The 25,468-nt window shown below is 49.3% G+C and overlaps 2 protein-coding genes across 6 annotated transcripts in view; one reads left to right on the forward strand and one right to left on the reverse strand.

The window, feature by feature from the left end:
* The window catches only part of XPO7 (exportin 7), a 35,855-nt gene extending 14,850 nt beyond the window's left edge, over positions 1-21,005 (reverse strand). The window contains exons 1-9 of one of the 4 annotated variants that reach the window (XM_087938611.1): positions 20,729-21,005; positions 9,476-9,622; positions 8,986-9,079; positions 8,022-8,188; positions 7,042-7,107; positions 4,598-4,702; positions 4,032-4,197; positions 1,264-1,337; positions 902-1,021 (exon numbers count right to left, since the gene is read on the reverse strand). In XM_087938611.1, the coding sequence (XP_087794737.1) occupies positions 902-1,021; positions 1,264-1,337; positions 4,032-4,197; positions 4,598-4,702; positions 7,042-7,107; positions 8,022-8,188; positions 8,986-9,079; positions 9,476-9,622; positions 20,729-20,746 (957 nt within the window). In that variant the 5' untranslated portion in view covers positions 20,747-21,005. Of the gene's footprint in view, positions 1-901; positions 1,022-1,263; positions 1,338-4,031; positions 4,198-4,597; positions 4,703-7,014; positions 7,108-8,021; positions 8,189-8,985; positions 9,080-9,475; positions 9,623-16,454; positions 16,512-20,728 lie in introns of those variants that run through there. The other 3 variants (XM_087938610.1, XM_087938609.1, XM_087938608.1) reach the window with 3 other exon arrangements.
* An 88-nt stretch (positions 21,006-21,093) lies between these two features.
* LOC148125001 (uncharacterized) lies at positions 21,094-23,790 on the forward strand. 2 transcript variants are annotated; one of them, XM_087938786.1, is made up of 2 exons: positions 21,094-23,080; positions 23,118-23,790. In XM_087938786.1, the coding sequence occupies exon 1, from the start codon at positions 21,153-21,155 to the stop codon at positions 21,555-21,557; it is 405 nt and encodes a 134-aa protein (XP_087794912.1). In that variant the 5' UTR covers positions 21,094-21,152; the 3' UTR covers positions 21,558-23,080; positions 23,118-23,790. The 2 variants fall into 2 exon arrangements, with proteins under 2 accessions (XP_087794912.1, XP_087794913.1); XM_087938787.1 differs by having other exon boundaries at positions 21,094-22,167; positions 22,746-23,790.
* The last annotated feature ends 1,678 nt before the right edge of the window (positions 23,791-25,468 follow it).

The raw sequence follows: 25,468 nt of genomic DNA on the forward strand, positions 1-25,468 counted from the left end.
AAAAACCACTGAGCCGCGGTGGCGCAGCGGTGAGAGTGCAGTACTGCAGGCCGCTTCTGCTGCCTGCCGGCTGCCTGCAAATTGGCAGTTCGAATCTCACCAGCCTCACCAGGTTGACTCAGCCTTCCGTCCTGCCGAGGTCAGTCAAATGAGCACCCAAACAAGCCAGAGGACTCTAGCATTAACTCCTCTTTGGCTTGCGTTAATCCCGACCCTCTATCGATTTATATTTCGCACTGAACGGAATACTGCACGATTCAAACTCCTATTCCTCATCACCTGCCAGCAGAGAAAGCGGCTGACAGCAGGAGCCTGTTCTCTCTGCGCTTCCCGTCGCACACTGGCAATGTCTGGGCACGAGCCAGGGTAGCCAGGCCGACAGCGGAGGGGAGAACGTGGCCCCGCAGAGCTGCCCAGGCAGGCCTGGGGCTTCTGCAGCCTCTTCCCTGGTTGGGCTGTCGTGGGCTCTATGCTGTCAGTTAATAAAGATCTAAAATCCTCCGAATCACCCCCCCATTCTTGTCCTTCCACACCCTCTAATCCAGGGGTGTCCAACCTTGGCAACTTTAAGACTTGTGGACTTCAACTCCCAGAATTCCTCAGCCAGCAAGCAAAGCTGGCTGAGGAATTCTGGGAGTTGAAGTCCACAAGTCTTAAAGTTGCCAAGGTTGGACACCCTGCTCTAATCCTTGGACGGGCTGCTTTGCACGGGCTTAAGGATTTGGCTTGCTCTCCTCTGAATGGCTCCTCCTCCTCCTCCTCCTCCTCCTCCCCCCATTTCCTGGGTTTTGCTGCAAAGAGAAGCCCCCGGGATGAGTTTCCGGACGCCCGTCCGAAGCTTCAAGGGACAAGTGGTGACAATGTCCGTACGAAATCTGCTCGTGTTCACATTCCGACTTACTTGGGGATTCTCCAGGATGCGCTTGACCCCATCAACCAGGTGCGAGAGGAACTTGGCTCTTTCGGCATTGTTAAATAGGGACCGCCGGACGGAAGCGATTTGCACTAGGCACGACAAGACCTGAGCCGGGGGAGTAAAATCAAAACGTGGACTGTTTGAAGGAGTTGGGCCCGAAGCAAAACCCGTGCAGGCCGGGAGCAGGCAAGCTTCGGTGGGCCTTTTCTGGGGGGCGAGGGGAGGGGCAGGCAGAGAAAGCAAAGCGCTGGCTTGGGGGGGTAGCTGGCCCCAGGTGTACAGTGCCCCTGGGCTCCCACCCACCCGCCATTTCCCAGGGGAAATCTCGGGGACGGAGACACACTTACCAGGGGTGAAAAAGTGGGAGGGATGGAATGGTACAGGTCGAAAAACAACTGCAGGGTGGAGGAATCTAGGAAGGCTGGAAGAGAGACGAGCGCAATTTCAGGGCAGGCTTGAAACAGCCCCTTGGAAAGATCCTTCCGGCCAGTGTTGGTGCCCAGCAGGACTCGGGGCAACCATCAGCCTGACTGGGGATTCTCTGGCCAAGCAAGAGAATTGAGGTGTGAAAACAGCTGCTCCCCTCTGCTCTGCCCCCTTCGGCAGCATGGCCCGTTCTTCCTCACAGCTGGAAGGGACCTTGGAGGTCTTCTAGTCCAACCCCTGCTCCAGAAGCAGACCCTGGACCAATTCAGACACGTGGCTGCCCAGTTTCTGCTTAAAAGCCTCCAGTGAGGGAGCAGCCACAGCTTCTGCTATCATGTCCCCCTGGGCCTTCTTTTCACTCGACCCGCCGTACCCAATTCCTGCAACCCTTTTGCGAATGTTTTAGCCTCTGGGCCCCTCATCCTCTTGGTTGCTCTTCTCTGCACTTGTTCCAAAGTCTCAAGGTCTTTTTTTAAATTTTGTGGTGACCAAAAGTGGATGCAGCATTCTAGGTGTGGCCTTGCTAAGGCTTTGTATAGCTGTACTAGTGATCTTGATTCTATCTCTCTGTTAACGCAACGTAGGATTGCACTGGCTTTTTGGGCCGCTGGCTCCTATTTCAGTGATGTCCACTAGGACCACCAGATCCCTCTCGCAGTTACCATGATTAAGCCAGGATTCACCTAATTTGTACGTGTATTTTGGGGTTTTTCTTTCCTTAGTTTTCTCTACCTTCAATTGTATTTTAGTGGGATAGTGTCCAGTGTCCAAGTCTGTCAAGATCCACCTGGGTCTTGAGTCTATCTTCTGGGGTGTTAGCCACTCCTACCAGGTTTATTTAGTGTCACCTGTAAATTCCATGTTCCCCTTCTATTCCCTCTTCTAAATGGTTTATGAAGATGTTGAAGAGCCGAAAAAGGAAGTTAGGGCACCCCCTCACTGCTTCCTTCCTCCCGTGTAGATGGAGTTCCATTAAGGATTACGTGGGTGTGACGTGTCAGCCAGTTACAAATCCATCTAGTGCCTATACCGCCTATTTCTGGCTTCCAAGAAGGTTGTGGTTTACTTTGTCAGAAAAGTGTTTACTTTGTTTACTTCCTGAAATCCAAGCACTCCGTGTCCGCGTTTATCCTGCTCCTGTCCGCCTGCGCTGTTCAGCGCTCCTCCCGTCCACCTCACTCCCCCCTCCCCCCCCCACCCCGAGACTGCTTTTAAAACCAGGGATTCTCTGTATTTTTTGGAACTTCTGTTAGCTAAACCCCCCCACCCCCCCAAAGTTCAGGTTATAAATCTCAACTGCCACCTTTTGGGTGCCCATGGCAATGAGTCTGGCCCTGATCCGGTGGAAGGAGGCTTTCTGAAGTGCTAGGTTTGAACCGCAAGGCAATTACGCTGAAAAGGGAGGGGGAAATGGGGTGCTGAGAAGCCCCTTTCAAGAGGCATTTCAGAAAAAGCCCCGGGGCTCCTCCATCCGTTAACTGCACGCAGATGTGAAGGAGGAGCATGCTTGAAAATATGACTGTATTTCAATCAGCAGAAACCTTTTAAAACGCATTCATGGTCTGAACTGTAGGTGAGCAAACATAATTACACCTGGGCCATTCCGGGACAAATCAATGAAAAATGGTATATTTTATCTGGAAATTCTGCACAGCCATTATGTATGACTAAGTATATCTGCAGCCAATTCTTCTCTCTGCTGACTGAATTATGCCACCTTCTGCTGCAAAAATGGACTCTTGGTTTTTTCCCTGTGCACTAGAAAGCTGAGATATGTATAACTTACTGACGAGCCAAATATGTAGAAAAAAAGTCTGATTATTCAGGAACAACACCATTTATTATCTTCTAGGTACAATGGTGTTTCTGACAATGGCAAAAATTACTGCTCTGTGTTGAAGATTATTTCTTGGTCTCTTGATCTCTTTCTTTGGTGAGCATAAAGAAAACCTCACCTTCACCCCCCGCCCAGTTTGCTCCAAAACACACTTTTTATAACTTGCTCCTCAGAAGAAGGAAATTCCGCCCCTCTTGCTCGCTCCCCCATATATGCCAACCTCTCCAAAGGTCACCGTGAACTTAGCTGGTATTCCATATTATAGGCAAATGGAACTAAAATTAACCACGCACACTACTGCCGGGTTTCCTTTTTCCAGTTGTCGATTGGCACACGAAAGAAAGCTTTAAGCGTAATTAAGAACAAGATGGGAGCCTTTTAATACTTAGTGACCGATGGCCAACTGGAAGTCATGTGCAGGAGCAGGTTTTCTTTTTCTCCAAAAAGATGACCAGACCAGATCAAAGAGATCTCCTGCGCTGGCCATTCTGGAAAGAGCCTCTCGCCTCACTGGGATGAGCCGTTATCCCAAGAGTCTAATCTGGTTACCGAGAAAGGCTTCTCAGTAGCTGAAGGACATTATTTTCTCTCTGTAATGATCACAGCGATTCTCTACTGTATTGGCCCGCGTGTCCCCCGTCTTGCAGGTTTTGTCATGATTATTTCTGTGGACCCACTTAGGCAGTTTGCAAAACTGGCCGAATTGGAGGAGGGTCTTAAGGTCCCCCTCCCTACGCTGTGCCAACCCAAAGGACTGGGGAGGGCCTGCACAATGTGACTGGAGCTACGCCTGCAACGAGAGGCCAGAGAGGCCTAACAAGGACAAGCCTCTAGCGCAACTCGGCCCTCTACCTGATCTCCAGCTGGTGGGGATCTGCACCGTGCAGAGGTCGTCGGAGGACTCGTCGGTTGAGGTGCCAATGAAGTCAAAGTTCAAACAATTGTGTGTGAGCTTCAGAAGCTGCATAAGGAGACCGTGCTGACTTTCATCGTTCAAATTCAGGTTTTTCCCTGAAGCCTAAAAAAAGGAAAAGCGAAGTGGGCACAATTTTTAAGACATTAGCCCAGCTTCTTGCCCGCAGAGCCTAACAATCCCACTGTATCATACACAGCAGTTGCCGTACCAGACTGAAGTTAAGAGATTTTCAGAGCTCTAAAGTTACAGTAACATTGGACTCGATCATTTTCAATCACTCAATCAGCATAGAGCTGGAAGGGACCTTGGAGGTCTTCTAGTCCAGCCCTCCCTGCTCAAGCAGGAGGTCCTATGCACCATTTCAGACCAGTGACTGTCCAGTCTCTTCTTAAACACCTCCAGGGATGGGGAACCCGCCACCTCTGCAGGCAAGCGTCATCGTTGGCCTTAATCATTTTACCCAGCGGTCAAGACTGAGCACCAAGGTTTCGAGTTTTCTTACCTGTTTCAATAAATTGCAGGAGAGGGTAAAAATATCAAACAATGATGAGTCTCGGAATGAGGAAGCAATTTTCCTGTGTTTGGTCAAAGGATGTGTAGTGTCTGCCTGGAGATTGAGAAAGAGAGAAAAAGAAAGCAAGTTACCGTTAGACCTGAAACGCTCACGAAGAAAACAAGAATAAGAATTTGATGAAGGTTGAAACAAGAAATTTTCTATAAAGCTCCGATAATCCTTTACCAATACCAGGACTAAAAGCCTGATGATTTAAGAATTTGCATATAGATAAGGGAGGGGTTATAAAACAAGAGCTATGTTTGTAACCTTTTAGGGGTTGAAAAGTTATTAAATCTGATTATACCTGTCTTTTTTTCCGATGCACTTTTTTAACTCTCCCTTCCCTCCTCTTCTCTCTGTGAGTTTAGTTTGTATTTGCTTCTGCTACTGTAATTAAAATCTTCAGTAAAAATTATATATAAAAAGGAGGATGCTACTAGAACATCCCACAGGTGCTTTTCTACAGGTTGTCCACTATAGCGAATCCCTGTAAATTTTAAGACAATCATACTGAGGAAAGATCTCAGCAGGGCGGAACTGCCAGGGGCTGATTATAGAGCATCTATTATCCACTGCCTGAAAACATCCTATTTCCCATTTCCCATTCAGCTATCGGCATTTGCTTCCATTTCTCTTTTGAAGAAAAGGATAAAGTGATACGAATCATTTTGTCTGTATACTAGCAGAACCCAACAACCCTCAGCAACGCCCAAGAGTTGCTCAGTACTGTGGCGTATATTATTGTGGTATATCGGCCTTTATACAGGCACAGCACGGATCACCGAAGATTGAAATAGGTCAAATGGGAAGCGCGGGATCCATGGTGGTTTAAGCAGCAGCCGCTGGCCCAGATCTATCTGGCTGGGTTGGGGCACTGCAGTTTCCTCCAACTGAACCGTGTCAATGGCCAGAATCCCGGAAGTGGCCCTTGGGGGCAGCGGGGCCTGGACGAGGCTCCCCCCACCCCCCCAAAGGCCCAGGTGGTCCCGGAAGGGAGGGGTTCAAGTTCCAGCTCTTCTCCCAGGTGAGAGAGAGAGCAAACCATTGGGGGGGGTTTCTTCCTTCCTTTGCATTTGCACCCGATTCTTCCCACCTTTTCTTTTTTTCCCACTGTATTTTTAAGATGTTCTTATGAGCCCCCCAAAGTAGCAACTGGGAACTTGGGGGCAGGGGCCACACAAAGCCTGTCAGATCACCGCATGCCATCAATGGGTTACACCAGGGTTGGTGCCCGGATTTTATCTCCTCGCTACCCCGGTTGGGGGCCCGTCCTCTTCCTGGACTACAGCTGCCCATCACCCCCCCGCCCCTTTCAGCCCCCGGATCCGCTGCCCACGTCCGCTGGTGCTGTGATGACTGCAGAGAAGCCACAGGCCCTGGCAAGAGGAGGAGGTGGGCCGGCCCCTGGCCAGGCTTCCCTTTCCCTCACTTCACCGCCTGCTGCCAGATGAAAACAGAAGCGCTGGCAAGTCCTGGCTCCCGAGCGCTGAGCCATTAGCCTCCTGTTGGTTTCAGCCAACCTTAGAGGTCTGCCCAAAGGTCTGCCCTAAGCCTCCATTCAATTTTACCGCTTTCAGGCCAAGCCTTTCGAATATCCGCATGCTTGTTAGAAGTCAGCAAGCTGCCTTGGGATTAGGGAGCAAAGATGCAGCCAGGTTTGGAGCAGAAAGAGATTCTTGTCCCGTTTTAAGGGGAAAACACAGGGAGACTCTGCAATTCTTAAACTCTCTTTACTACGCTGTATTTTCCCGCAATACAGCGGATAAGCTGACTTCCAATCAAAGGAGAGGCTCTCTCTGTTCCTTGGCAGAACTACAGAACTGCAGTTTCGGAGTCCAAACCCAAATCCCTGGTCCCTCCTGACGACTTGTCAGCCAAGCTCCTTCAAGCTTCTCTCTTGAGATAGCACAGTGGAAGGCTAGGACTGCTGGAGGAGTGGCCTGCTCCAGACCTATCAAAATTTGGAGGACAGGGGTTGCCATCCGTACTTCAGAAGAAGATAAGGCCACACCCTGGCGTGGGGAGCCTGCCAGCCTTTGAATTTAGCCAGAACTCCGACGGTCGCCATGCAGGATGGAAGCGAGTAGCTCTTAGGAAAGGTTTCTCCAAAGGAAGAGCTACAAACACGGAAAGCTCATTGTGAGCCTTCGCAATATTACTGAGCGGAGGGTCGTCTCTTTCGGGATCACTGCTCCACCCAAAGCTCTACTTCTACAGCTCAGGAACCGAGCCGGTAGACGGTAAGCTTCAGGCTCCAGTGGAGCGTCAGTTCCTTACCAAAGCAGCACCTGTCTGTACAAACAAATCAGCGCGTAGGCAGAAAGCAGCACAAGGCAAAATGAATGAATAAAGGTGACACTTACTTCACTGAGGAAGGCTGAAGCACTTACTTGATTAATTTCATTTGTTAGCTGAGACAAGATTGTCACTCCAATGATGCAGTGCTCAACACTGTCCTAGGGGAGGAAAAAGCAGAAAGGGTCCCTCTGGCAGAGCGGTCTCTCTGGCTGCAGCTTATGGCTTATGTTGCTCATTGCTCCTGTAATGCGGTCTGGCCGTCCTCCCCCACGAGTCGCAAGGGCGCCCCTTCTCCAAAGCGGACCACCGCCAGGATGCTCCCTACTGGGCTCCAGGAAGGCCTCCGACCACGTTTTGCAGGCAACTGAGATTCCCTTGCAATGGCCACTCCCTACGTGCCCCTCGTGGGACTGGCTCTCCCAGAATTGTCTGAGAGTCAGTAGATCTAGAACAAAACCCGGCTATGTGCCCCAGCAGATGCTGCGCTCTCTTTTTGTTTTTTTTCTCCTCCATGGGAAATATGCTAAGAGCTTGTTACGCAATTCAGGGCAGAAGGGGATTCTGCCACACCCCTTCCTCTTCAATACTGCCACTCCGACAGGAAGGCCAGAGGAGCAACAAGCCAGGTGAACCAATTCTAGCTAAGCACCAGAAAAGAAACGTATTCCAGTCACAGAAGGAAGCTGTTTCAGGGCGCAAGGGGGGGGTGGGGGTGGGGGGGGCGGAGGTTGTTGTGGGTGAATGCGGAATTGGGCGGCTCGGAGTCAACCAGCAGCTCCTGGTCCTCACCTAAACTTTAGCAACTTCTACTTCCTCTTCCTGGAAGCTTTTGGTTGGGCACTCTGAGAAACAGGAAGCTAGATGGTGGAGGAGGCCTTTGATCTAGGGATTGGGGCAGATAAGAATTTCGGCATTTGGCTCTGCAGTTGTCTTTCTCCTGGCTTGACACCCACAACAGTATCAATGGACACTGACTGTGTGAAACAAGCCCGCCACCATCAAGGAAAAAGAGTAGAAATCATCAGCCAAAGGCCTGATGTGCAATGAAAAGTAGAAGAGATGGGACACTGACCTGCAAAAATCTTGTGACATCCGTGATGACATTTCTGAAAACATATTCATCCTTCTGACAGTCAAACCAGCCCAGCTTGGTGATCCTAGCATACAGCTGAATTAGTGCTTGTGTAACAAACGTGGCCAACTTAGGTCTGGTAGCAAGATAATTGAGCACATAATTCCCTGAAACAGAGGCATCAAATGGAGAGGGCTTAGGAGACTCTGGGTTGGGAAAAGGTCACCCCCCCCCCGAAGTGAATACATGCACAACTGGGACTAGGCTGCAAGCAGCACCTGAGACTTATTGCTTAGAACCCACCCACCCCCGCCCCCCACCAACAAGAAAACAAGGGGGAGGAGGCAGAGGGGTGGCTCTGTAAGGAGCACACAACGTTCAGCATCATCAGGCAGGATCTGGCCCAAGTGCCTCCCTTGGGCCCTTTCCGGATTGCCTGACCTACAGGCAACGGCATAGCTAAAGCCAGGTTCCACGGAGCTCCTGCCCCAGAGCTGCTGCTACTGGTCAGTTCTTGGGGTGACCTCTGAAAGGCAGACTGATCCTGCCCACCTCGAGTGAAGCTGCCTTGGAGGCAGACCCGGGAGGAAGCGGGGGTGGGGTTTGAGAGAAGGGGCCTAAGCATTTCCTTCAGGGTCTGACTCTCTCTCTCTCTCCTCACAATGTCCAAAGAACGGCCAAAACAGCTGCACTGTATGGCGCAATATATTACAAAAAGAATTACTTCTCAGCTTATCACACTGTAATTTTAATACATTGCCGAGGAATAGGGAAGCATCACGTACAAAGAAGGCAAGCCAGGCAAATCCATACTTATTTCTCACACTATAGGTAACTTAAAAGAGGAAACACTACAAATGTTCGCTTTCTATCCCAGCAAACGTTCGCAAACTTTCCAAACAGCCAGTCGGATCCTAGGCAAGCCAGACCTTGGGGCCGAGCGATCCAGCTTTGCCGTACTTACGTATGTCTATGCGTTGTTCCAAGGGCAAAGGGTTGTTTGTGCGTGACACCAGTTTTGTAAGGCATGTAGCTGCCAATAATTGGGAATATGACGACTGTAAAACAAACACAAAGAAAACAAGCCATTCATGTGGGTAGATAAATTCTGGGATTCTGCTGGAGGCTCTTAGTGATTCTCACACTGGCGAGATGGCAATATATTAATATTGCATAATCATCCTGAACCATGAGATAGGTGGCATATAAAGTTAATAAATAAAATAATAAAAATATCTTTCACCCAATACTTTAAATCCTAGATTAGATGACCCACTATATGGATCTCCACAGACATATTTGGCACAGCCACATTTTAAAGAATTCCAATTTGCCAGTTGCAAATGCCCTCCTATATTGGGTTAGCAAGATGCACCCCTAAACTTGAAGAAAAAAAAAAAGAAGAAGTACCCAACCATTTCAACAGTAGCCTTGTGGCTTATTTGTCTACGTACACTCCCTCTTTCAAGGAGAAGCTGGCACTTGTTCAAGCAATCCGGGCTGTTAGTAAATTCAACCAGCGCTTTCTCTGCCTGGAGCCGTGTAGTGGTGTCCGTTGTCTCATATAGTTGCTTGCACAGATTCTCTAGCTGGGCTAGACTCTGGAACAAACCAAAGAGAATTGAGTTAGGATTTGGCGCATCTGCCATTCTGGAAGACAATATCATGACAGAAAAAACAAATACTTAAAAATAGCATATTATACAGTCTCTGGTTTTGGGTTATCACTACTGAAATCCTACTAAAATGCAATTCTGGTAACATCTGATGCAGGCTTTTAACCCAGAGTTAAAATTCAGTCCCATTCCCTAACTCTGTCTTTAACCCAAATTTGTATTTTAGTCAAAACACGGACTTCCACTTACTAAAAGGGATGGACAGCATTGTCCTTCCTTCAGTCGACGAAACCCTGAAGATGCACGGTCTCAGGAACCCCCGAAACAGGCTGTACATTTAAAATGTGTGGCTTCCGTGGTCGGCCATTTTTAGCAATAGGCAGCCTGTTCCTATCTTACCTAATGTTGCCCTTAAGTTGGCCGTTCGTAATCCAAGGAGTGCCTGCCTTGCCAAGTTTAACAAATGGTAACTTTCATGTGAAACTTACAAGCTCTTTGACAATGGAACAGAGCTATTCCACAGTGGAACATTCAATGAAGCCACATCCCAAAAGCCCAGGAGCAAATTTGGACACTATTTAGGTCTGCACGAAGGAGATAATGTATTTAATCCTGAATTAACTCCTGAAGGAAAGGGGAAATGTAAGTTGATCAAATGAATAGAGGTAAAGAGCAAAATATGTGGATCACATGTGAGCTAGATTCAATGTATGGATATGCAGGGACTTACTTCAAACTTTTTTTTTTACTTCAGCAATTCTAATTTTTTAAAGATGCCTTTGAGAGATGGCCAGGGATAGCCAAATATGAAAAGTCAACTTTTTTGACGCTACATCTTCCTCCCAACCGGAACACTGCAGATAATTTTGAACAAACACCAAATTAGTTTGCACACTTATTATTTCCCAATTGCCAGCTAACGAAGACCAGGGTTAGGACTTGGAATTATTCTTCAATGTAGTGGGACAACAGCCGTTCTTGGAGCCATGATAATGGCAATACTGGGCACAGACTTTCTAGCAAAGGAGTCCTGTACATAGGAGATAAGGGCGCAGGCATGGAACAGCCTGAATGTACTGCATGGCACATCCCTCAACAAAATGTATCAAGTGCTGTCTCTCTTGGTTCAGGGTTTTATTATTTTTTAAAAACATGTATATTTTTGTAAAAAATACAAACAATTGCAGGCAGGCGGCTTTTTGATGATGGCTATGGGCCGGGATTTTTCCGAAATGGGCTTCTAGGAACAGTTACTTTTAAGTCTGTTTTGTGGCTGTCATAGACCTCTCTGAGCATCTCCCACCTCAAAATAAGAGGACTGGCCACCTCTAGCAACCGTGGGGCCCAGGTAGCTCTTAAAACAAAAACAGCTTCGAGGCTGACTGAGTGCTTACTCTACTCTGTGGAGCTGAAAAGGTCGTCCGTCTCCTTTTAGCCTCCCCAGAAACCTCACAGGGGATACAGCGAGTAGCCCAAACAGGCCCCGTGAACTACGAGGCTGGGTGGGGGAATCTCCACCACCTCTGCCCCACGGGGGCTTCCCAGGGGAGAGGACGCCCCCAGCCAGCCTTGCAGAAACAGGGGGGAGGAAGAGCCTTCGCTTTGGCCAGGTGCAAAGATATCAAATGTATCTCTCTGATATCAAACACAAACTCTTTGATTAAGCAGAGTAGACTTTATTTAATTTCGTTGCAGGAGGTGCAATGACAATAAAGTAAACTAAACTAAACCCTACCAAGAATACTGAAATGTGAGGCTTCATACTAAGACCAAATAAGCGTATGCCCAGTGGCATTTCATTTTAACTCCAATTTAACTGTCGAGTAAAGCATGAATTATACCTTGAGCGTACTTCTATTGGAAATAATGATTTCTCTGTAACCTCACCGATCTCCATTCGCTGCCCTTATACAGCTGTGAGGACCAGAGACATTCTGCAGCACTGAACTTGCGCTCCAAGGAATGCGCTGGTAGCAAACACTGTACCTCTTCACCATAGCTCTACGGCAACGGGATCAAGCAATCGTTTTCAAGCTTATAACCCTCCGTTTATCAGCCCAGTGATTATCAACTAATGACACAGAGACCAAACATAAATGAGCTGCACCTCAGGGCAAATCACTTAAAACTTTAATAACATCTTCAAACATCTTCAAACAGTAAATAATAAAGACATCAGGATGCAGCAGAACAGACTGATGCCCTGCTAAAAAAACCCCCAATTCCTGGCTCAACAGCCGTAACCGTGAGAGGATCGTGGCGTCCTAGCGCACCCTCATTTCAGGGTGAACCGGCCGCGAGCAGCAGCAGCAGCAGCCCAAACCCCAGTGCAATTCTAGGCTGCATTAGCAAAGAGCCAGAATCAAGGCCATGTGAAGTGTTAATGCCGCTTTAAAATGCCTTGGTAGGACCACACACCTTTCGAATCACCTTGCTTGGGCACTGGGATAAACATGGACCTTCTCCGTCCTCCTGGCCTCCGACCACTCTTCCACACCCCTCAGCAAAGCACGTCCGGTCAGTGCTTTCGTCAGCAGTGGCCTCAGCAACTCAGCAGGAATTGCCGGGGCTTTGCAGTTAGGCAACCCCGTTGAGCGCCCACACCTCCACCTCCTCCTCCTCCTCCTCCTCCTCCTCCTCCTCCTCCTCCAGAATATCTGGTTCCATTTGTGGTAAATCAGCTTCTCCTCTTATGGCCTGGCCTTGTTCGTGCAAAGCTGTTCTGCATATTCCTGCCATCTTTCTCTGACCGCTTCACGTACATGAAGACTCTTTCAGGCCAAAAGTATCTCAGAAAGTTGGTCCAGCCTTGCTCCAGTTGCCATGGTTTAACCTTCTGAGACTCTCTGATGGCTTGTTGGTCATGCCATTCCTGCCCGTCACGTCCTCTGGCCACAGCCTTCCTTTCCGGCCACGAAGGGGTGCTTGGCCGCCTCCTTCTAGGCGAAACACTTGCTTGCATGGCTCTCATGGCTGCTTCCTCCAGTTTCTTACACGGCTCAGCCGAACACTTTGCTTTGTCTTTTCTTGCCTCTCTCCGGAACCTTCCATTTGGTCTTCGCCTTTCTCCCCTCTCCCCAGTGGCTTTTGCTTCATAGGTTCTTGGGCTACTTCGGGGAGGGTTGTTTTTATTCCCTCCCGTAGCTCATCTGGTTGTCTTTCTGCGATGCTGAGCAGTTGAAATCTATTCTTGAAGTTAACTGCATATGTCTGGGGAATCTTTTCGATGTCAAATTTCTGAATCCTGGGGGGCTGTTTGATACTGCGCCACCGGCACCTTATCTTGGCAGCTAACAGTTCATGATCACACCCATAATCTTCTCCAGGGAACACTTTCACAGCAAGGATGGGACTTTTCTGCTCCTTTGGGCACAATACGTAGTCAATTTGGTTTCAATGTTCTCCGTTTGGTGAAGTCCAAGCGTACAGTGGCTGCTTGGGTTGTTCCAACCACGTGTTCCTTACGCTTAGCTGTTGTCCACGGTATAGCTGAATCAGATCTCCTCAAATCTTGTAGGCTTCGAGTTGATTTTTCCTTGATGACCAATCATTAGAAGAATAAGCCATTGTATTTTCTCTGCTTGTGCATTACCTACTTGATCATGGACGCTGATGTCTTTGGCAATACCTAATTCACAAATTACTGGCAAAAAATTTCCAACTTTCAGTAGTACATGGATGTGTACATCTTTCAGCTAAATAGTTTTGGCTGATATTCCAAGCATGAACAGAAAACAGCAGCAATTCATCGCAAAGCTGGATCAACACTGATTCAGTGACCAGGATGACGGAAATCCTTGCCATAGACAGGCCGATTAGTTGACAAATGAGTGAGGATAAAATCCAGTACAGAATATACCTTCAGTCTCTGGAACTGAGTTTTGTCTCGCTAAGCGAATGTTGGCACTTTACAATGCAAAAGAAATGGTAGAAAGAAATTATATGTTAGTCCATAAGTGTGGGGATTCTCCCAAAAACCAGAATAAAATGGGGTCAGATTTGTTACAGCAGGAATTAGAGAAAGAAAAATCAAATTGTTCCGCCAAAGTATTTTGCTGGGAAGGTAGCAGCTCAGAAAGCTACCAGACTGAAAAGAAATATAAATAAATACATACTTTATCTGCTTTCTGTTTCAGTGAGCACCATTTCTGAACAACTGAGCCAATGGGATCAGGAAGCTGGTGGGCACCTAAGGGGCGTTGCCTGGGGCCTCATTAAGTTGCTTGCTTTATGCTCTTAAATTGGTGCAATCTGGTGTAGCTGTAATACTTGCCACGAGGCATTAGGTCCCTCACAGTGTGAATTTATACAAAATTATGATAAATATAAGAGCCACTTCGGTATACAGGAAGTCCTCGCTTAGTAACTGCCCTGTTTAGTGACAATGCAAAGTTCCTACAGTGCTGACAAAGTAACCCTATGACCAGCCTTGCACTGATAAGCATTCCAGTGTCCCTGCACGCACATGATCAAGATACAAGCACTCTGTAACTAGTGGCCATTGGTGATCCTTGCAGGACCCCGTGGTCATGTGACCACCATTTGCACACTTCACAGCCAACTTCCTCTTGACAGGCAGAGTCAATAGAGAAGCTGGGAATAAAATCACCTGACCTCTCACTTAATAATCAGGCAATAAAGCTTAGCAATACAGTTCCAGGTGTCAATTGTGATTCTGCGAGGCTACCTGTATAGTGTTTAAGGCATCAGGCAAGAAACTAGGAGACTGTGAGTTCTAGCATTGCAGAAATACTACAAATACTGCAATCTCAAGTGCTACGTAAGTTGGCAAATCATTGCTAGAGGTTTTCAAGAAAAGGTTGGACCACCATTTGTCTAGAATGGGACACAGTCTCCCGCTTTGGGCTGGGGTTGGACTGGAAGACCTTCAAGGTCCCTTTTAGCAGTGGTGGTATTCGACCGGTTCTGCCCAGTTCTGGAGAGCCGGTAGCAGCAATGAGCAGTGGAGACCGAGCTGGTTCTCTTCGCAGCTCTGTGTTTGGCCCACCTGCCCGCCCGGGCTCCCATACTCACTTTTATGGCCAGATTTCAAAGCGCAGCAGCTGCTGCAGCGACCAGCATCGTGTAGGCTTGCAGGAGGCAAGTTAGAACGCCTCTGCGCCTGCGCAAAGTGCATGTTTGGCACGCGCCTGCCCGCAAAGTGTGCATGCGCGCAAAGTGCGGCCACCAAGCCCCGCCCACCGAACCGGTGGCAACTTTATTTGAATACCACCCCTGCCTTTTAGCCTTACGATTCGACGACTCTGAGGAAACAAAACCAGCTGTGTGACTTTGGACCCCTCGTTCTTTCTCAGTCCTAGGGAGCCGGCACTGCTCTGAAGTCTCGCCAAGACAACTAGAGGCTCCAGGCAGGCACCAGGAGTTTATTCTGAGACTTGGAACACATTTGGGTCAACAGAAAAGGAAGAAGGAATGACATTGCCATAGGCATATATTACCCACTACCCAACCAAGTGGAGGAAAGAGATGATCTGTTTGCTAATTAGTTAGTTAAGGTGTGCAGAGAGCCTGTTACGCACAGGAGTCACCGGGAACTTTAACTAGCCTGACATCAACTGGGAGACAAACTCTGCACCTAGTTGGAGATCAAACAGGTTCCTGATGAACCTAGCGGACAACTTTGTCTCCACAAAGGTAGCGGAGGGAACTAGACGGTCAGCTCTATTCGACATAATTCACACTGAAAGAAGAAATGATACAAGGGGTTGAAGTTGAGGGAACTTAGGGGAAGAGTGACTATGCTATATTGGAGGTCAACAAAACGCAAGCTCAAGGAGTGGAACAAAATCAAATTAGAGTCTTGGACTTTAAAAGACCAGATTTCAACAAACTTAGAGCTTAGGAAGGATTCCATGTGAAAAACAAGAAAAAGTCTAGAAACAATCAGTCCACAAATGGGAGAAGATGGCAAGAAGGTGATGTGCAACAGGCAGCAAGCAGAAGTATTTAATTCTGGCTTTATGCAAAAGAAAAATATAATACAATTTATCAAAAACAGCACCGTATAGGTAGGAGACAGATTAGGCATACAAATCAAAATAGCGAAGAATAGGGTACAAAAACACTTGTCCAACCCTAGATGGGTTTTAATTGCCAGGACCAGAGGGAAGGCACCCCAGAATTCTGAAGGAGCTGCAGACATAACCTTGGAACCATTGAACCGTGTCTTTCAAAGAGCCTGGCGCATCGGGGAACTACCAGAGGACTGGAAAAGGGCCGCTGCAATTCCCTCCTTCAAACAAGCGGGGGAAACGGTTCCAGGAAACTGTAGACCAGGGGTGTCCAACCTTGGCACTTTAAGACTTGTGGACTTCAACTCCCAGAATTCCTCAGCCAGCAAAGCTGGCTGAGGAATTCTGGGAGTTGAAGTCCACAAGTCTTAAAGCTGCCAAGGTTGGACACCCCTGCTGTAGACCTATCAGCCTGACATATACACCTGGAAAGATTCTGGAAAAGACAATCAAGCAATGAATCTGTGAACACCTAGAGGCAAACAAAGTTGTAACCAGAAGTTAACATGGGTTTGTCAAAAACAGATCACGCCAGACAAATCTTATCGCATTCTTTGACAAAGTGACAAAATCAGTGGATCAGTGAAATGCTGTGGATATAATTTATTTAGACTTCAGTAAGGCATTTGACAAGTAAACCACAACCTACCTCTTGGTAAGATTAAAATTTTTGGGGATAGACAGCATTACCACCCGGTGGATTTGCAACTGGCTGACCAACTACACTCAAGGTGTTGTCCTCAATAGAACTACATCTAAATGGAGCGAAGCATGCAGTGGGCTACCTTAAGATTCTGCTTTGGCCCGATACTCTTCAATATCTTCATAAATGATTTAGCTGAGGGAACAGAAAGGGAACTCATCAAATTTACCAACAACAGCAAATGGAGGAGGGGGAATACTTCAGAAGATGCAGAAGGATTTTGACGGACTTGAACACTGGGCCCTATCCAACAAAATACACTGCTCAAAAAAATAAAGGGAACCCTTAAACAATGTAACCCCGAGTCAATCACACTTCTGTGAAATCAAACTGTCCACTTAGGTAGCAACACTGATTGACAATCCATGTCACATGCTGTTGTGCAAATGGAATAGACAACTGATGGAAAGCAGAGGCAGTTAGCAAGACTTCCCCAAGAAAGGAGTGGTTCTGCAGGTGGTGACCACTGACCACTTCTCAGTTCCTACACTTTCTGGCTGATGGTTGGGTCACTTTTGAATGCTGGAGGTGCTTTCACTCTAGTGGTAGCATGAGACGGAGTCTACAACCCACACAAGTGGCTCAGGTAGTGCAGCTCATCCAGGATGGCACATCAATGCGAGCTGTGGCAAGAAGGTTTGCTGTGTCTGTCAGCGTAGTGTTCAGAGCATGGAGGCGCTACCAGGAGACAGGCCAGTACATCAGGAGACGTGGAGGAGGCCGTAGGAGGGCAACAACAGCCTTTGTGCAAGGAGGGACAGGAGGAGCACTGCCAGAGCCCTGCAAAATGACCTCCAGCGGGCCACAAATGGGCATGTGGCTACTCAAACGGTCAGAAACAGACTCCATGAGGTGGTATGAGGGCCCAACGTCCACAGGTGGGGGTTGTGCTTATAGCCCAACACCGTGCAGGACGTTTGGCATTTACCAGAGAACACCAAGATTGGCACATTCGCCACTGGCGCCCTGTGCTCTTCACAGATGAAAACAGGTTCACATTGGGCACATGTGACAGACGTGATAGGATCTGGAGACGCCATGGAGAACGTTCTGCTGCCTGCAACATCCTCCAGCATGACCGGTTTGGCAGTGGGTCAGTAATGGTGTGGGGTGGCATTTCTTTAGGGGGCCACACAGCCCTCCATGTGCTCGCCAGAGGTAGCCTGACTGCCATTAGTACCGAGATGAGCTCCTTGTGAGACCATATGCTGGTGCGGTTGGCCCTGGGTTCCTCCTAATGCAAGACAATGCTAGACCTCATGTGGCTGGAGTGTGTCAGCAGTTCCTGCAAGACGAAGGCATTGATGCTATGGACTGCCCCACCCGTTCCCCAGACCTGAATCCAATTGAGCACAACTGGGACATCATGTCTCGCTCCATCCACCAACCCCACGTTGCACTACAGACTGTCCAGGAGTTGGGGGATGCTTTAGTCCAGGTGTGGGAGGAGATTCCTCAGGAGACCATCCGCCAGCTCATCAAGAGCATGCCCAGGCGTTGTAGGGAGGTCATACAGACACGTGGAGGCCACACACACTACTGAGACTCATTTTGACTTGTTTTAAGGACATTACATCAAAGTTGGATCAGCCTGTAGTGTTTTTTTCCACTTTAATTTTGAGTGTAACTCCAAATCCAGACCTCCATGGGTTGCTAAATTTGATTTCCATTGATAATTTTTGTGTGATTTTGTTGTCAGCACATTCAACTATGTAATGAACAAAGTATTTAATAAGAATATTTCATTCATTCAGATCTAGGATTTCTTATTTTTGTGTTCCCTTTATTTTTTTGAGCAGTGTAACACGAGAAAAGTCAGGTTTTACAGTTAAGCAAGAAAAAACAAACACAGAGATACAGAATAGGCGATACCTGGCTCAACAATTGGGAAAGCATCTACCACTTTAGAATGAGCCAGCAATGTGCTGCAGCCGCCAAAATAGCCAATGCAGGCCTAAGCTGTTTCAACAAAGGGAAAGCTTCAAGATCACATGAAGTGATATCACGCTTTGTTTATTCATTTATTACATTTTTATGCCACCCACCTCCCCTATGAGGTGACTCTTATATCTACAGACCCCTCACATCCTGGACGTCAACTGTTTCAATACCTCCCCTCGGGATGGCGTTACAGGGCATTAACATGTCAAAACAACTAAACACGGGGACAGTTTTTCCCCTCATGCCATCAATCTGCTAAACACCTAATTCTCACAGTGCTGTCTAACGTCTATGTATATTTCCCCATGTAGTACAGCTGCAGTATTATCATTTACCCTGCTTATCTTCGCTACTTCCCTCTTTTATTAGTATTATGAAAATAATGATGATTCTGTTGCTTTGCATGTACATTGAAAGCTTCTGCACCAGGGACACATTCCTTGTGTGTCTAATCACACTTGGCCAGGTGATGTATCCTATTCTATTCTATGATTTGGTAAGATCACACTTGGAATATTTGCATCCAGTTTTGATCACCACACTATAAAAAAAGATGTTGAGACTCTAGAAAGAGTACAGAGAAGAGCAACCAAGATGATGAGGGGACTGGAGGATGAAACATATGAAGAACAGTTGCAGGAACTGGGCCTGGCTAGTCTAGGGAAGAGAAGGACCAGGGGAGACAGGAGAGCATCTTCCAATATTTGAGGGGCTGCCCCAGAGAGGAGGGAGGGGGTCAAGCTATTCTCCAAAGCACCTAAAGGCAGAACAAGAAGTAACAGAGGGAAACTTATCAAGGAGGGATCCAACCTAGAACTAAGGATAAATTTTCTCAGAGTGAGAACGCTTAATCAATGGAGCAGCTTGCTTTCAGAAACCGTGGATGCTCCATCGCTGGAGAGACCATCCAGAAGTCGTCGTAAAGCATGACAAATACTGTTTCAGCCCCGTGCTGGGTCTGAAACTGTTTCATTTGGGATCCTCTAAAGGCAGCAATGTGTCAAGCAATTTTCTCTGACTGATGACCTGCAAAGTCTTCCTTCCTAAACTGGAGTAGATACTACTTACTTCAATATAATGAAAATAAGAGAAAATAACTGAGAAAATAAGACTTACTCAGAAAATAAATGCTACGCCTGCTAGTTCAGCTTTCTAACCCGGCAGCCTAAACTCAGCTGCTTCGTAGATGAGAAGCGAAACGTTTTCAAGGAAAAAAAAGGCAGAAAGTCCAGCTGCCTCCTGAAAAAGCACCTTTGGGACAAGCGTGACCTGGATGCGACCGAGAATCTCCAGGGACATTTTTAAGGAAGCTGAGGCCTTCAAGTAAACCCTCTTTCTTCCCTTTGGAGAATAGCAAAACCGTTGATGAGCCAAGGGAGCTTCAGCCACTGGCACAAACGTCCCGAATGGGGACTGTGGGGAAATGTTCAGCCGGGGTCCCAGACGGAGAGACCCTCCTCTTCCTTTGCAGCCCCAGGACAGGCGGACAACAGGAGAGCCAGGCTGCTTGGGGAGGCCATTGGTACGAGTACAGGCGGCCCTTGACTTACGACCGCAATGGAGCCCAAAAGTTTGGCTGCTAAGGGAGACATTTGTTAAGTGAGTTCTGCCCCATTTCAGACCCCTCTTGTCATTAAGCAAGGCTGGCTCCCCCACCCACTTGACTGTCCAAGTCTTGGCCCTCCTTGGGGGTGAGGGGGTCCCAAGGACAGGAGCCGCGGGGGAGCTGCCAGGCGCCTCGCCAGCCTTGGCTGGACAAGGCCAGGGATGGGCCCATGCCCTCTGGGTACCCCCAGCACCCCCGAATCGCTCCCCGTGCAGCGTCTCCTCCAGAAGGGCCGCCGGGGAGGTGGAGCCCACCGCCTCCTTCGGCTTCCCGCTCCCTTCCTTCGCCTGGCCAGCCGGGGCCACGTGGGAAGAGCAGGAGGCCGGGAGGCCGCCCGTCTGTCAAGGGAGCCCGGGCCCCGGCCAGGCCCACCTGCCCTCGTCCGAAGCCGGCGGGCAGAGGACGGGGCTCCCGGCGAGACCGGCCCCGGGGTGGGAAGCGCGGCGAGAAGCTCGAGGGCCGAGAGGCGGGGACCCTTTCCGGAGCAGGAGGAGGCGGCGGCGGCGGCGGGACCCTCGTCCGGCAGCGCTCCCTCCGCTTCTCCCCTGCGGATCCGGGCCCTGGCCGCCCCGCGCCTCCCGAGATCGGCCCCGGCGCCCGCCACAACGTGCTCCGCGCGCGCCCAACGGGGCCCGGGCCTGGATCCCGCGGGGGACCGGCGCCCGCCCGGGCTCGGAAGGGACGGCGCGCCCCCGCGGCCCTCCAGCAGGCGCCGCGCCGGCCTTCCATCCGCCCGCCGGGGCCCCGGGCGGCGGGCGGCGGAGCGTCGGCGGGGGAGGGGGAGCGCGGCGCGGGCCCCTCCGCCTCACCTGCACATGATCCGCCATTTTGCTCCATTCATGTTCTGCTGCTCCGCCGCCGCCGCCGCCACCGCCGCCGCCGCCTCCGCCGCCTCCCCCTCCCGCAGGCGACCCAAGCAAGGTTCCTGCGCGTGCGCGCGTCCGGCGGCCTCCCCACGCATTCAGCGTAAGGGATGCCCGAGCGCCAGCGGCCGCGCTGCGGCGCGTGCCTTTAGAGAATAGCGCGGCTCAGTGCAGCGGCGTAAGAAGGCCGGTCGCGCGGCAGCGACGTCGGCTGACGCGCGGGGGAGAGGAAGGGGAGGAGCCGCGCTGTGTTTACCTGCTTCTTAAAGGACCCGCGCGCCGGTTGGGGGCCCAGAACGCGCCTGCGCGGCCCGGAGAGAAGCGGGCGGAGCGGGGTGGCTCGGAACCGCGGCGGCGGCGGCGGCGGGAAATGGGGCGAAGGCAGCGGAAGCGCAGCGTCTTCGTCTCTCCCGGCCATCCTAAGGGGAACGCCGGGGGCCTCTGCGGGTCTCCGCCTGGAGGGAAGGAGCCAGCGCCGCTCCCCTCCAGTCCTTCTGGGCGGAGAGCCGGAGAAAGGGAGCCCCGCGAGCGGCAGGCGGCCGTTCCCGAAAGCGGCGCATCCGCTGGAACGGAGGAGCGTCGCCCGGGCTTCCGTCCCCGGGCGGCCGAGGCCGGAGCTTCCCCTCTCCCCGTCCCCGGTGTCCGAGCCTCCAAAGGCTGGAAGCGGCCCGACAGTCGCTCCCGCCTGAAGCGCCGTGGGCGGTTCAAGAGCGGGACTGGCGACCGGTGCGGTGCCCGGAGTTACGGCCAGGGCTCGGCCCTCGGGCGGCCCTAATGATCCCCGGGCTTTCCTGGGATGGTGCAGCCGACGCCTCCAGGTCTCCTGGTTGTCCCAAAGGGGCCTTTTTCCTTCTTCTTCCAGGAGGCAAAATTGGACTTTCTGTGTTTTCCTTTGAAGACGTCTCGCTTCTCCTCCCAGGAGCTGCTTCAGCTCTGACCGGATGGAGGGGAAAGGAAGGATCATGGACGGATCCCCAGAAACACTGCAGGCCACAGGGACCGTTAGCACCGCCTCAGGGGATCCCGAGGACACACCGAGATAAACCTCCAAGCGCTCCAAGGACCCTCTAAAACAGGGGCCTCCACCCGTGGCCACTTTGGACTTCAACTCCCAGAATTCCTCAGCCAGCTTTGAAGTACAGAGACTTGAGCTTTGCTGGCTGAGGAATTCTGGGAGTTGAAGTCCACAGGTCTTAAAGTGGCCAAGGGTGGAGACCCCTGCTCTCAAAGGATGCAAATGACCAGCTGTCTGCAAGGGTCCCCATCTCCCAGTCAGAGATAAGGAAGCTTCTTGGAGGAGAAGTGAGAGTGAAACGTCTTTGAAAGGAAAAAATCCGGAAAGTCCAGTTGCCTCTTGGAAAAAAAGCACCTTTGGGTTCCCCCAGGTATGTTTCCACTTGTGTGCTGGAATCGGCAGAATGAATGAATGGGGTGCCTGCATGCGCATGTTGCTGTAAGGGAAGACTTTTGTTTTTATTTCTTTTCCAATAAGGAAGAAGTTTGACTTCTCTTTAAAAGATGAAAAGTGATGTGCAAAATAATGCTAGGAGCCTTCAGGGCATTCTTACCTGGTTTTTGTGTGTTTTCCATTATGAACAAGGTAACCAAATACAGGAAATTACAACGCATACAGTCGTATTATGTAGACATATCTTACTAAATCCTTGCCCGGCTGCTATATTTAGACAGGATAGCCATTTAAGCTTACTATATAGTCTTAGTGGCTGCTGTCGATCTAGGAAATTTATTTTATTTTTTATTGTATTTTAACTTTTTTCAAATAGCTGAATCCAGAAAAAATTAATCCGCTTCCTAATGCCTGAATAAGGATTAATTCCTTCCTTCCCTTTTCTCTGTATAAGAGAAAGTCTGGGTCATGTAGAAGACAGAGAGCCAACCTGAGGATAAAATGCTGGCGAAACGGTGCGTGTTCTCTATTTTCAACTTTGCTCCTCTTTTTCAGCTTGCAATCTGGAAGCTACTGAAACATTTGCTGAAGCTGCAGCTGGGATGGAGAATGAAGCACTAACGTGTGGCTTTTGGAAAGGCTATAAGAGCCTCATTTGGTCAATAATGTTGCTGCAAAATTCAGGCAAGGAATTCTGAAAAACTGTTTTAAAAATGTGCTGCTCTTGTAAATAATTTTGGAAGGATTTTACCATGACAAAGATTTGCATGAAATAAATCAGGATATTTTGACATTTATGGAATCATTTGATTTAGAGGGCAATGCTGAAGCCATGCAAGACCAGGAAAGGTGGAGAGAGCGGACTGATAGAATTGGACATGACTGAATGGGTAGCATTAGAGAGGGCTATAAGGCACGGTGAAGCAGTATATAAGTCATCGCTATTGACATCATTGTAATGGTCAGAAAGCGTGGATCCAAATATGCAGCATTTGGAGTAAGTTGAAATATAGATGACATCTTTAAATGTTTTGAAATATATGAAGAAAAAATATGCAAGCCACACTTACTGAGTTATTTAGGAAAGTTACTCTTCCCTTAACTCTACTTCCTTCCCCATCCACAGGAATAGAAGATTCAGATAATTCTTAGCCATCAACCAGCGATATATTTTTTATTTTTTCAACCCTGTCATTCCTTGCTGTGGTCAGGGCAACTGAATGGAGCTGAGCGCTTACTAGCCAAATGCCCTTCCTGACACCGAGGTGGGGTTTGCAGCAGACATTTTCTCTTTGCGCCTTCATACACACCTGTCGTGGTCTCGGATTGAGCTCCCAACCTTCAGAGTAGGAGGTGAGCGTCTTCACCTCTAGGCTGCCCCTATTATTTATTATTTCTTACATTTACACGTTGCCCATTTCACTATCAAACCACTCTAGCCAGCATATCCAATATTACTCAAGACACAGAAAAAGAGCAATTTACTGCCTCGATCCTTATAGGTACTTGTAAGATCTGATTTTGCACTTCTATCTTTGTATTGTAACGCAATATGCCTATAATAATACTTAGGTATTGCTATGTTATCGAAGCATTGTTATTAAAGACATTTTATAATGTTAAAAATGTACAGTTCTTTGAAGAGTAACATTGATTACTGAATTAAAGGCAGCTTAAGAGAGGAAATCATTGGCCTCCTCTGTCCTGCTGCTGCTGCTGCCCCACAGAGAAGTCGCTCCAGCCACTCATGGATTCTGCTCCTGGCCCAGGACTGCTGCCCTGCCTGGATTGCAACCACAGAATTTAATACAATTGTGCTGTTTAATTTTCGAGACCAGTCATCCTCCTCTTAAGAGACCTGTTCATTTTTCTGTTGTTCATTCCATCTATGGAAATCATAAGCTGTTCCTTGTACTTCTGAACTTTGCTGCTTCTCAGCTTTAAACTTTTCAGCTTTGCTGGCTGAGGAACTCTGGGAGTTGAAGTCCGCTAGTCTTAAAGTTGCCAAGGTTGGAGACCCCTGACCTGGAGGACTGAGCAGCTCCACGGACAGGAAGCCAAGGCAGCCTCTGCCACCAGATGGCGCCCTTTGCTCGCTATTGGCCAGCAGAAACTGCCGAGCTTGCAGGATGGAGCTGTTGGCGGAACTGGGATTCCGGGACGGGTGGCCTTAATAGGCGTTTCCCACCCCCACCCCTCCAATCTCCACATGGGCTGATCCTGCCAGGGGTCGGGATCACGAGAAAGGCAAGGTTAGGATCCGGTTGAGACCCAGTCCTCCGCTCGGGTGCAAAGCAGCTCTGACGCTAGGCCCCCCCATGGCAGTGCCCCGTTGGTCCGTCTCTCTGGCTCCTTAGACACAGTGCCTGCTCTTGGCTCAACGGCTGCTTCCCCTTCGCTCCGATAGCCTCCCCAGTGCCACGCGGTTCCTTCTGCTGCTCCTTGAAGGCTGCAGGGACCCTCCGCCATCCCGAATCGGTGCCGGGGCTTCTCCGAGACAAACTTCAAACCTTGGGATAAATGTTGAAAAGCATCTTTCAACAAGGTTTGTTTTTAGAGAATCTGTGCCCGTTTGTGCCTAACCTTTTGTGTCCCGTCTTACATTCCAATTTGCTATGCAGTGCAGAACTAGAGAGTTGCGAGGGGCCCTGTAGGTTCTCTAATCCGAGCCCCCGATAAGCTGGAAACCATTCGATCCTTCCTTTAAAGCCGCCAATGATGGATCACCCACCGCTTCTGGAAGGAAGCCGTTCCCCTGGTTAATTTTTCTCACCGTCAGAAATTTCCCCTTCGTTTTGGTTGGATCTTTTCGCTAATAATCTCCCACGTTACTCCTTGTCTTGCCTTCTAGTGAACGGCTAAGGGAACTAAGTATGTTTAGCCGAATGAGCGAAAGTTCAGGAGAGACATGACGGCCGTCTTCCCATTCCTGAAGGCAGGAAGGGCAGAGAGGGGACCCCGGCTTTTGAATCAAAGGGAAGTGACACAATAGCGTTGCTCGTTTCTTCTGCTGGGGACCCCTCCATCTGGTTTGCCTCCGCAGTCGGAGCCACTTCTGCCAAAACGGTGATTTCTTTGTCCTGGGTCAACCTATCGGTCCTTCCAATTCTGCTTCTAGGGATACTTTATTTTGCATTCTAAATTGATGTTAATCTTCTAGCCTCTGTTCTGTTACTTTTGATCCTGGACTTCCAACGGGGGGAAAAAATGTAAGGCTCTCAATAACAGAGCACAGGTTTCCTTCCAGCACAATCCAGCGGGGCCGGTTGCTGTTATTC

This window comes from Pseudonaja textilis, chromosome 9 (genome assembly GCF_049901715.1).
Source record: "Pseudonaja textilis isolate UNSWEBS1 chromosome 9, rPseTex1.2, whole genome shotgun sequence".
NCBI lineage: Eukaryota > Metazoa > Chordata > Lepidosauria > Squamata > Elapidae > Pseudonaja > Pseudonaja textilis.